Here is a 12,614-nt window from a genome sequence, read left to right on the forward strand (position 1 = left end):
GCAGTGGTTCCAATTAGGGTTTTCACCTGTGCACTTCCCTATATTACCTCACTTCCCTTGCACTCCCTTGCCGGATCTTGTTGCCTTAGTGCCAGTGAAAGCGTTCCTTGTGTGTTCCTTGCCTGTGTTTCCAGACCTTCTGCCGTTGCCCCTGACTACGATCCTTGCTGCCTGCCCCGACCTTCTGCTACGTCCGACCTTGCTTCTGCCTACTCCCTTGTACCGCGCCTATCTTCAGCAGCCAGAGAGGTGAGCCGTTGCTAGTGGATACGACCTGGTCACTACCGCCGCAGCAAGACCATCCCGCTTTGCGGCGGGCTCTGGTGAAAACCAGTAGTGGCTTAGAACCGGTCCACTAGCACGGTCCACGCCAATCCCTCTCTGGCACAGAGGGTCCACTACCTGCCAGCCGGCATCGTGACAGTACTGTTACGCCGAGCGCTCCGGGTCCCCGCTCCTCCCCGGAGCGCTCGCTTCACTCCCTCCGCTGCAGCGCTCCGGTCACATCCTCTGACCCGGGGCGCTGTGATCCTGCTGCCAGCCGGGATGCGATTCGCGATGCGGGTAGCGCCCGCTCGCGATGCGCACCCCGGCTCCCCTACCTGACTCGCTCCCCGTCTGTTCTGTCCCGGCGCGCGCGGCCCCGCTCCCTAGGGCGCGCGCGCGCCGGGTCTCTGCGATTTAAAGGGCCACTGCGCCGCTGATTGGCGCAGTGGTTCCAATTAGGGTTTTCACCTGTGCACTTCCCTATATTACCTCACTTCCCTTGCACTCCCTTGCCGGATCTTGTTGCCTTAGTGCCAGTGAAAGCGTTCCTTGTGTGTTCCTTGCCTGTGTTTCCAGACCTTCTGCCGTTGCCCCTGACTACGATCCTTGCTGCCTGCCCCGACCTTCTGCTACGTCCGACCTTGCTTCTGCCTACTCCCTTGTACCGCGCCTATCTTCAGCAGCCAGAGAGGTGAGCCGTTGCTAGTGGATACGACCTGGTCACTACCGCCGCAGCAAGACCATCCCGCTTTGCGGCGGGCTCTGGTGAAAACCAGTAGTGGCTTAGAACCGGTCCACTAGCACGGTCCACGCCAATCCCTCTCTGGCACAGAGGGTCCACTACCTGCCAGCCGGCATCGTGACAGTAATACTACAGGGAGAAGGAATAGATGCATTTTACTTGATTGTACAGCATAGCCCCCTTCTTTAACATCAACTTGCACTATACAGGGTGCCATAATATATATTGAACCTAGGACCTTCTTTTTTCACCAACATAATTCAAACAAAGGGATACATAAAGGTATGTTTAGTAATTAGGCCCCAATTTGGGCTGTTGTTCCACAAAAGATATGTTCTCTAATTGTGCCCCCACACAGTAGTAAGCCCCTCTTATGTGTTCCTCACATATAAAAAAAAGTAACCCCTCATCACACTAGTACGTTTCCTCCCACATCCCATATCCTGTTATATGGCCCCCTTTGTGCCCCTGCACAGTAATATTGCACTGCCTTTGAGCCCTCACACATTAATAATGCCCCCTTGGTATCTCATAATATTAAGTACACCCCCCAACCCTTTGTGCCCCTACACAATAATTAGCCCCCTCTCACCATTAATAGTGCCCCATGTGCACAAACAAAGAAAAACTGTGACCTCTGTGAGGGTTCATCTACAGCTTCTGATTGTGTGTACTGTGGTTATAGTAGTATGGGATGAATGGTTTCAACATCTGATTATTTTTCATAGGGTGTGGGAGGCAACCCAGTTTATTGCGCCCTCAGCTTCCTTTTTATCCAAATCTCAAATGAACAAACATCAACCATGTGAGGTGGTTTAAGGCTTGAACTCCACTGAGGTCTTTTTTTTTTGCAAAAACTCTGTAAAAAATGCCAATTTTCCCGTACGACGTTTTTTCAGTGAAAAATGCTGCATCCAGATGTTAGCTGCAAGTCAATAGTAGACTGCAAAATGCCAGATTCAATTGGCGTTTTTCAGTTTGTCATTTTTTTTAACCCTTTTGGCGTTTTTCAGCAATTTTGGGCTCAGAGGCTGGATTTTCAAAAAACCTAGTTTGGCGTTTTTTGCCCTGAAATCGTGGCGTTTTCATCCCACAGAAGTCTATGGGAGAGCAAAAACGCCAAGAAAAACACCATGTTGGTTTTAAATTTTGCGTTTTTGCAGGCGGTTTTAATTCTTTTTTGGACTTTAGCGATACAAAAAAATGATGGAGATACCTTTTTTATTAATATTTCGTAGGGTACGATAAAAAAAAATGATAAAAAAGATACAGTAGTGATGGAAAAAATTGTATCTAATGAGATTTATCTTTTTTATTACGAAATGTTTATAAATTTTTAAACATGGATCAATTTATGTGGGCGGGTAAAGCACTAAAAATGTAGCCGACAATAATAAAAATGTAGTGTGTACGTGTTTTTCACTTTTTTAAAAAACATTTTTTAGGTAGTACTACTACTCCCAGCATGGAACACACTGTTCCATGATGGGAGTAGTAGTGCCTGTACTAATTGACAGATCGCCCGTTGCGATTCTCCTGTATAATATATAGATGCGTCCGGCCGCTCTTCTATGGTCCCTGCACTGACGTATATATACACATATTCATATTTCCCGCAGAGAGCTGTGATTGGCCAGATGGTTCCAGACTATCACAGCTCTAGGAATGTGTATATTTATGGCAGTGCAGGGGATCATAGAAGAGCGGCCGCTGCATCCATACATCATACAGGAGGATCACAGCGGGTGTCAGTAGTGATACCCGCTGTGATCTTTCCTTAACTACAAGTACTACTACTCCCAACATGGAGTACACTCTGCTCCATGCCGGGAGCTGTAGTACCTGTATTAATAGACAGATCGCAGCAGGTGTCACAAATTACACTCGCTGCGATCTGTCTATTAATGCAGGTACTACAGCTCCCAACATGGAGCAGAGTGTGCTCCATGTTGGGAGTAGGAGTACCTGCAGGTAAGAACAGATCACAGCGGGTATCACTCCTGATACCCGCTGCGATCGTCCTGTCTATAGCAGAGATGGAACGACTGTATACAGTGCTCGCATCCCTGCTCTGCACTATACTCCGGGCCGGCCACTCATTCATTCATATTTTCCTCAGAGCTGTGATTGGCTGCAACCATCCGGCCAATCACAGCTCTGGGCGGAATATATGAACGGCCAGTGATGTGAATAGAACATCACTCAGAGTACAGGGCAGAGGTGCGAGCGATGTTTAGAGCCGCTCCGCTTCTCTGCTATATTATGGACGATCGCATTGGGTGTCAGACTGACACCCGGGGCGATATGTCTATAGTACAGGTACTACTACTCCCATCATGGAACAGTGTGTTCCATGCTGGGAGTAGTAGTACTACATAAAAAATTTGGGGAAAAAATACATTTTTACATCCCTACTGCATCCTTTTTTTTTTTTTTTTTTTTTTGGTACCCAACTATTTGGTAAAAAAAAAAGCGCCAAATGGGCCAAAAAAGGCAAATTCCACACAAATGTAAAAATGCAAGAAAAAACGCCAAAACGCAGGGAAAAACTGTGGCAGTTTTTCTGGCGTTTTTATGCCACAAAAAAATCGCAGGGCAAAAATCTCAGTGGAGTTCTAGCCTAATAGTTATAGTAAGTTACCAGTGAGGCTGGGATCATATACTTTTTGGGTCAATATTTTAGGCAAAACCAGGAGTTGGTTCAGAACACAGAAAAAGATGCTTACCCACACAGCAGTTTTTTTTTTTGTTTTTGTTTTTTTCCTGTAAAACTGTCACTGCAGTTTTTGAGCCCAAACCAGAAGTGGATTACAAAAAAGGGAAATACAAAGTAATCAAAAATAGTAAACCTGAGTAGGAATACCGTGCACAGAGCGACCTACCACACACCTGACTCGCATTTAATAGTGGCTTCATCCGGGGGCCTTATTATCTGAATTAGATAAACCAGAAAGTGGCCAATTAGCGTCTGACTTTTGGTTTGAAATGTTTTTACATTGGCCTAATATAGTAGATCTTAAGGTACTTCTTCTCATAAAGTTAAAATAATATCTGTACTTCCTAGGTGTAACATACCAACCATTTTTTTAAAGCTGAAAATGTGTCCAAAAAACTAAGAATTAATTGCTGTCCTAGCCCTATTTTTAAAACCCAAGCCAAAGTAGCGTTGCTCATAGATAAAACGCCACCTACTCTGGACTATCATTTTGCAAGTCTTCCTTTTTTCTTTTACTTTATTCTCCCTGGGTGAGTGCAAGAGAGGGGCAAAATTGTGATTTGGGGATATATAGGAAAGTACACTTACATATACTATACCTGTATTACAGGTAATATTTTTTTTTGTAATAATATTAATCAAAGAAAATGTCTTTAATATGTGGCATCGTTCGTGAAAATGGCTACTATACACAAAGGTTGACATACAAATATACCTTAGTTTCTAATTTCTATGCTTTCTCACATTTCCTCATTAGGTTCTAGCTTTCTGACAGAAGACTACACTACATCCTCATGTCTGGGGCAGTAAGTAACAATACTTGAATTACTTCCATGCTTAAAGCGTACCCGTCAGATCCCACAAAAAAAAAATTATATGTCACTCAGTACCTATTTGTGACCATGTAATTTTTATGCCTCTATCACCTATATTTATTATAAAAATCCCTCTTTTCATTAGCTCATAGTGTTAAAATCCTCTCAGGGGAAGGGGGCGTGTCCCTCCTTAGTGGTGGTCGGAGGTGATTGGTGTGTCTGCTCATGTAGCCTTGTCCATGAGTCATCTCCTGTCAATGACTTATGGACAAGCCTGATGATGCTGCAGGACTGGTTAGTGTCCCAGGAGGTATAGGGACCCCTAGTGGTGGGATTTTCAGGTGCCGTTTTAATTATTAAATATTCAAAACATTTTAAACAACCATATTACAGAAGGTCTTTCATTTTCATCAGTAACAACATATAAAATGTTTTTGGATCTGACAGTGCCCATTTAAAGTGGTACTCCGCCACTCAGCGCTTGGAACAAACTGTTCCGAACGCTGAAGCCGGTGCCTGGAGCTCGTGATGTCATAGCCCTGCCCCCTCATGAAATCACGCCCCGCCCCATCAATGCAAGTCTATGGGAGGGGGCGTGACAGCTGCCACACCACCTCCCATAGACTTGCATTGAAGGGGTGGAGCATGATGTCATGAGGGGGTGGGGGTATGACATCACGAGCTTCCAGCGCTGGCTCCAGCGTTCGGAACAGTTTGTTCCAAACGCTGAGCAGCGGAGTACCCCTTTATTATCATGACATATTAGTACTTGCTTCAGGAACCAATAGCTGACTTACTGCAGACCGTAAGATAGGCAATACACATAGAGGTTTCTCACTTTAATGTTGACAAATGGCTAATATTATTTTAAGATATGTAGTAAGTGCCACATCAATTCCTGTGTACTGTGTATTTTATTACATTATATCCCTTTTAGAAAGTTTCTGTCCTTTCAGTTTTGGCTAAAATTGGACAAATGTGGGTATAAAGGGGTGTTCAACAACACAAAATTTTGACATATGGGTTAAAAAAAAAAAAAAATAAACACTCAACTGCCTTGATCCACCACTGCATCTGTCCTAATGGTCCCTAATAGCTGAGCAAAACCGATTAGGCTAATGATCAGGCACTTCCTGTGTATTCATAGAAAAGCAGGACACACTGCTCAGCTAGGACCAGGGACCATTGGGACAGATGCAGCCGGTATAGGGGCATCCGATAATCCTTTTATTTTATTTGTCAATAGATAAGTTAAATTGTGTACATTTCCAGTGCTGTATTTCAATATTAAGCATTGCAGAAAACAGCACACCCGCTTTCTCAAAGGGTAATGGTAGGGGTGGAATCATCTCCAGTGATCACTGACATCAGCAAGAACTTGGTGGATGTTGCTGAAATGTGGACCCACTTCAAATTGCTAAAAAACTACGTACCGGATGGTACATAAAAAAGTGCTGAAAGCCAGAGCCAGATTAAGGCTGCCTGGAAGACGGAGCAATTCATTATGATGAATGTGAGGGGGGGGGGGGGGGGAATTACAGTATTTATCTGCATATAACACGCATTGGCATATAACATGCACCCTCATTTTCACAGGAGAATTTGAGGGAAAAAATTTATGTAAAATAAATGACTTGGAAGCTCTGAACTATATGCCTCATCATCCCCCCAACTTTGATTCCCTTGATCCTCAGTTTGCCCCCCCCCTCCTTCCTCCCCCTTTTATCAGCCCCTGTGCCATATTTACCCCCCCCCCCCCCTCACCTCCTTTCCCGTGTTTTCCCCTGCTCATTATTCCGCCCCCGCTCATCATTCCCCTTGCTCATCATTCCCCCCCTGCTCATCATTGCCCCCCCTGCTCATCATTCCCCCCCTACTGCTCATCATTCCCCCTCCACTGCTCATCATTCCCCCTCCACTGCTCATCATTCCACCCCCCTGCTCATCATTCTCCCCCCCTGCTCATCATTACCCCCCCACTGCTCATAATTCCCCCCTGCTCATCATTCCCCCCCCACTGCTCATCATTCCCCCTCCACTGCTCATCATTCCCCCCCTCCACTGCTCATCATTCCACCCCCCCCCCCGCTCATCATTCCACCCCCTGCTCATCATTCTCCCCCCCTGCTCATCATTACACCCCCACTGCTCATCATTCCACCCCCCTGATCATCATTCCCCCCCATTGCTCATCATACTCCCCCCTGCTCATCATTACTAGTGTTGCTCACGAATATTCGCAATTCGAATATTATTCGCGAATATCGCATATTCGCGAATTCGCGAATTTTGCGAATATAGCGCTATATATTCGTAATTACGAATATTGTTTTTTTTTTTTTTTTTTTTTTCTACACAGTACACATCACAGTGATCATCCCTCTCTGCTTGCAGCTTGTGTGGTGTAAAGAAGGCTGTAATACTACTGTGTGAGACTGGCGTGCGAAAATTCGCATATGCGAAAATTAGCATATGCTAACTTTCGCATATGCGAATTTACGCGTATGTTAATTTTGTATGTGCTGATATTCACATATGTTAATTTTCGCATACGCGAATGTTCGCATATGCGAAAATAAAACGAGAATATAACGAATATGCGAATATTCGCGAATATATGGCGAATATTCGCGAATTCGAATATGGCCTATGCCGCTCAACACTAATCATTACCCCCCTGCTCATCATTACCCCCCCCTGCTCACCATTCCACCCCCCTGCTCATCATTCTCCCCCCCTGCTCATCATTCCCCCTGCTCATCATTCCCCCTGCTCATCATTCTCCCCCCCGCTCATCATTACCCCCCCTGCTCATTATTACCCCCCCTTTCTCATCATTACCCCCCCTGCTCATCATTACCTCACCTGCTCATCATTCCCCCCTGCTCATCATTCCCCCCTGCTCATTATTACCCCCTGCACATCATTACCCCCCCTGCTCATCATTACCCCCCTTTCATCATTCCCCCCCAGCTCATCATTACCCCCCTGCCAATCATTCCCCCCATGCTCATCATTACCCCCCTCTGCCTCATCATCCTCCCCTGCTCATTGCTCCCCCCTCCTCCTGCTTTTTCTATTTTTCATATTTCCTTACCTGTCCGCGCTCGGCATGCTCAGGTAATGCGTCGGGTCTCGTGGGCTGTGACGGGTGACGTCTCCTGCGGCTCCTCTGCACGGCATCAGGGATGTCACTCCTCATTTCCTGCAGCGCTGGGGTGTAATGAAGAAAACTGTGTCCTGTAGCGGCTGCGGCTGCAGGAAATGATGAGTGACGTCCCTGACGCTGTGCAGAGGAGCCGCAGGAGACGTCACCCGTCACAGCCCACGAGACCCGACGCATTACCTGAGCCTGCCGAGCGCGGCCAGGTAAGGAGATATGAAAAATAGAAAAAGCAGGAGGAGTCGGGGCCCACAGGAGCCGCCGCTGGTCACTGTATTAAAGTAGCAGCGGCCAGGCTACTGATCTTTAACAAGCAGCCGGCGTGTTACGGCCACTTTAAAACAGTCCCCCCCCCTGATCCGCAGGTGCTCCAGGAGCGCTGATGATGATCCAGCCCTGCTGAAAGCATAAAAACAAAGTTAAGTTGCAAAATGCCTGTTCATACCATTTCAGAATAAAAAATGCCCACAAAGCTAGCATCTACTTTAATTAACCCCTTAATGGCCAACCCTTTCCCATCTCACAAGATATGCTATAAAAGTGCAGCCTGGTGGCAAAAGACCCAAACAGGTTTGTGGTGACTACCGTGGTTAGCGGCAAGGCCACGGGTGTTGCAGTGAGTGGTGGGGTCGGATGGTATTAACCCCTGGGGCAAGATGTCGGTAACCCCTAGTGTTTGTGACGCCAGGGTGTGGTTGTTTGGTGTAAGGTACCGCAGACAACCAACCCAGAAACGGAATATGATGAATGAGAGTTCAAAGCAGGGTTTTGATGCAACTTGAACTTTTACTTGGAGAAGGCATAAAACAGTCTTTACAAATAGCCAACTTCCACAGAGGTGACCGGGACACAGGGAACCGCTCAGGCTTGCTTGGACTTTTAGTTATTATAATGCTGATGCAGGCCACTGTACTACTGTTATCACTTTGTAGGGACAGTAGGGACTTGACTTGTACTCACAGATTTGATGTGGCTGCAGGTTTATAGGCTTTTGCCTAGATATGCTGGACTTGATTTGTACAGGACTTGTGCTTGCTTTGATTGCAGGAACTAAGAGAGAAAATGTGGAGACTACAGCCCTTTATAGATCAGGGGGGCTGGACTTAAGCCCATTGGTAGCTGGTTGCCTGTGGTTACCTGGAACTCTGGGTATATCATGTGATCACACAGCACATGACATATCACATGACCTTAGGAAGGTCCTATACAGGGTAAATATCCTAACAACCTTCATATACAGTTTACATTCACTGTACAATGCTTATAATAAATGTACATACCTTATATACAACAGAATACAATATAATACCATAATGACTTAGGGGGGGAGCCCTGCAGGAGAGCCCTTTGGACCTGAGGGACTCTACCTGAGGGGACTTAAGGACTGTACAGAACCGTGTTCTGTCCCGGGACACCACAAATTGTTCCACACTATTTCTGTAACTCCCATTAAAATAAGCACTGCAAGCTAATGCTTCTCTAACTTTAATTCACAGATCCAGGAATAAAGAAAACAGCATAGAACAACCTGCTCAGCTGTTTTTATAATCCTAGCAACTTTTTGGTACAGTTTTATCTGCATTTACCTGTAAATTAGATTGTGTTAAATGGGCACTGTCAAATTAAAAAAACCTTTTATATGTTGTACATCTTGGAAAAACATGAACCTTTCTAATATACTTCATAAGAAATTTTTATTTCCTTTTTATAGAAATCATGGCTTACAAAATCATGGATTTGTCCAAACTGAAGCACAGACATGGAAAAAGTCCAGTAAGTGAGGGTGGGCTAGCACTCCTCTGTGCTCTCTCCTGTCTGATAGGACTCCCCTGTGCTCTCTCCTGCCTGATAGTACTCCCCTGTGCTCTCTCCTGTCTGATAGTACTCCTCTGTGCTCTCTCCTGTCTGATAGCACTCCTCTGTTCTTTCTACTGTCTGATAGTACTCCTCTGTGCTCTCTCCTGTCTGATAGGACTCCCCTGTGCTCTCTCCTGCCTGATAGTACTCCCATGTGCTCTCTCCTGTCTGATAGTACTCCTCTGTGCTCTCTCCTGTCTGATAGGACTCCCCTGTGCTCTCTCCTGCCTGATAGTACTCCCATGTGCTCTCTCCTGTCTGATAGTACTCCTCTGTGCTCTCTCCTGTCTGATAGCACTCCTCTGTGCTCTCTACTGTCTGATAGTACTCCTCTGTGCTCTCTCCTGTCTGATAGGACTCCCCTGTGCTCTCTCCTGCCTGATAGTACTCCCATGTGCTCTCTCCTGTCTGATAGTACTCCTCTGTGCTCTCTCCTGTCTGATAGCACTCCTCTGTGCTCTCTACTGTCTGATAGTACTCCTCTGTGCTCTCTCCTGTCTGATAGGACTCCCCTGTGCTCTCTCCTGCCTGATAGTACTCCTCTGTGCTCTCTCCTGTCTGATAGTACTCCTCTGTGCTCTCTCCTGTCTGATAAGACTCATCTGTGCTCTCTCCTGTCTGATAGTACTCCTCTGAGCTCTCTCCTGTCTGATAGTACTCCTCTGTGCTCTCTACTGTCTGATAGGACTCCTCTGTACTCTCTACTGTCTGATAGGACACCTCTGTGCTCTCTCCTGTCTGATAGTACTCCTCTGTGCTCTCTACTGTCTGATATGACTCATCTGTGCTCTCTCCTGTCTGATAGGACTCTTCTGTGCTTTCTTCTGTCTGACAGGACTCCTCTGTGCTCTCTCATGTCTGATAGGACTCCTCTGTGCTCTCTCCTGTCTGATAGCACTCCTCTGAGCTCTCTCCTGTCTGACAGGTCCCCCCGGGTCTCTATCCTGTCTGATAGGACTCCTCTGGGTTCTCTCCTGTCTGATGGTACTCCTCTGGGCTCTCTCCTGTCTGATGGTACTCCCCTGTGCTCTCTCCTGTCTGATAGGACTCCTCTGTGCTCTCTCCTGTCTGATAGCACTCCTCTGTGTTCTCTCCTGTCTGATAGCACTCCTCTGTGCTCTCTCCTGTCTGATAGGACTCCTCTGTGTTCTCTCCTGTCTGATGGTACTCCCCTGTGCTCTCTCCTGTCTGATAGGACTCCTCTGTGCTCTCTCCTGTCTGATACCACTCCTCTGTGCTCTGTCTCCTGTCTTATCAGACAGAGGAGTGCTAGCCCACCCTCACTTACTGGACTTTTTCCATGCCTATGCTTCAGTTTGGACAAATTCATGATTTTAGAAGCCATGATTTTTTATAAAAAGGACTTTAGATTTTCTTATGAAGTATATTTGAGGTAGTGTTTTGCCAAGATACACAACATATATAAAGTTTTTGTATCTTTAAATAATATAGGTATTAATATATTAACTTATTTTTATATACAGAATTTTGTTGTCGGACAGATAGTAACTGCCAATATGACCCCTACAAACGTCACTAAGGAGCTTGCCACTGGATCCATAGTTGGTATTTCAATCCTTTCACTTGCCTTTATTATTGGAATTCCAGGAAATGCCTTCGTCATCTGGACTGTGTTGGCCTGTATGAAGAAAAAGACTGTCGCCTGCGCTCTCATATTACATTTAGCTATTGCAGACTTCTTTGTCATCCTCACAGCACCATTGTTTATCCATTTTCTAGCTACAGGTAGCTGGACATTTGGGACTATAATCTGTAAATTGTGCCATTACGTCAGCTGTTTAAGTATGTACGCCAGCATTCTCCTCATCACTTCAATGAGTATAGACCGATTTCTTGCCGTCTCACAACCATTTTCTTTTCTGGCCATGAGGACTAAATATATATATAATATAGTTTTTGTAATATGGTTACTAGCATCTCTCCTAGCCATTCCCATGCCATTTTACCGGGAAATGTTGCACTATGAAAATAAGTTGCTGTGTATTCCTTATCATAGTTCTACTGGACATGCGATCTTTCAATATCTCTTTGAGTTTATAACAGGTTTTGTGTTTCCATTCTCCATCATCATATCCTGCTATGTCTACATTGGATTAAGGTTACGTACTGCTAAATTTAAGACCAAACCCAGGACAAGCCGTTTGGTCATTATGATTGTAGTGACTTTTGCACTCTTCTGGCTTCCATACCAAGTTGTGAATATATTGCAAGTTTCAGGGCAACTATTCTCATCAGACAAACTTATAAAAGCAGCCAAAGATGCAAGACCTAATGCTACAGCATTTGCATTTATAAGTAGCAGTGTTAACCCTATTATATATGTATTTGCTGGTAGTAACTTCATAAAGACTGCCGGAGCAGAATTCATGGCCAAGCTCTTTGAAGGTGTTGGCTCGGATTCCAATACTTTACACAAGGTCCCCCATATATTCTGGCAGAAGAGTCAAGATGAATCAGCGGAAGTGGTCTATGTGAATAAATGACATTTTTGTTTTGCTTAGATGAGTGTGATATTTTCTTTATCCAAATAAAAAGGTATGCCTTTATTGTAGCTTATCTGACAGAGAGAAATACACAAAATGTTACTGAATAGGATTTTTTTTTTTCTTTTAAATTATGCTGTGTAATGTGAAAAGTTATTGAATAAAATAATGGCTTTATAGTACAGTACATAATAAATTAAATAGTTAACACCTAGAGGACAAAGGACGTACATGTCCTGTGTCGGCCCCTGGTCTATGAAGCATGCTTCATATCTTGTTGGGCCTGGTTGCTTTTAGCACCCGGGACCTATGGCTAATGCCAGACATCACCATGATTACAGACAAACGTGTCATTAGAAAATGACCTAGTGTTTAAATCATATTTTCTAATAATTTTTGATAATATTTTTTTCTAACTTTCCATGTTACTATTTATGTTCTAAAATAATCCTGAAATCTTGCATTTTTTTAATCCAGTTTTTCAGATCCTTGATGCCCAATTTTGGGTATTGACTGGACTTATCTCCTCTATGGTAATGACAGCAGTGCC

At 44.9% G+C, this 12,614-nt stretch overlaps 1 protein-coding gene across 7 annotated transcripts in view; it reads left to right on the forward strand.

The window, feature by feature from the left end:
• LOC130277452 (leukotriene B4 receptor 1-like) overlaps positions 1 to 12,127 on the forward strand; it is a 29,277-nt gene extending 17,150 nt beyond the window's left edge. For 2 of the 7 annotated variants that reach the window (XM_056528143.1, XM_056528138.1), the window contains exons 2-4: positions 4,483 to 4,531; positions 9,200 to 9,267; positions 11,045 to 12,127. In XM_056528143.1, coding sequence (XP_056384118.1) covers positions 11,078 to 12,064 — 987 coding nt within the window. In that variant the 5' untranslated portion in view covers positions 4,483 to 4,531; positions 9,200 to 9,267; positions 11,045 to 11,077 and the 3' untranslated portion in view covers positions 12,065 to 12,127. Of the gene's footprint in view, positions 1 to 4,482; positions 4,532 to 8,893; positions 8,915 to 8,956; positions 8,976 to 9,199; positions 9,268 to 11,044 lie in introns of those variants that run through there. The other 5 variants (XM_056528131.1, XM_056528126.1, XM_056528145.1 and 2 more) reach the window with 4 other exon arrangements.
• The last annotated feature ends 487 nt before the right edge of the window (positions 12,128 to 12,614 follow it).

Source organism: Hyla sarda, chromosome 1 (assembly GCF_029499605.1).
Source record: "Hyla sarda isolate aHylSar1 chromosome 1, aHylSar1.hap1, whole genome shotgun sequence".
NCBI classification, from domain to species: domain Eukaryota; kingdom Metazoa; phylum Chordata; class Amphibia; order Anura; family Hylidae; genus Hyla; species Hyla sarda.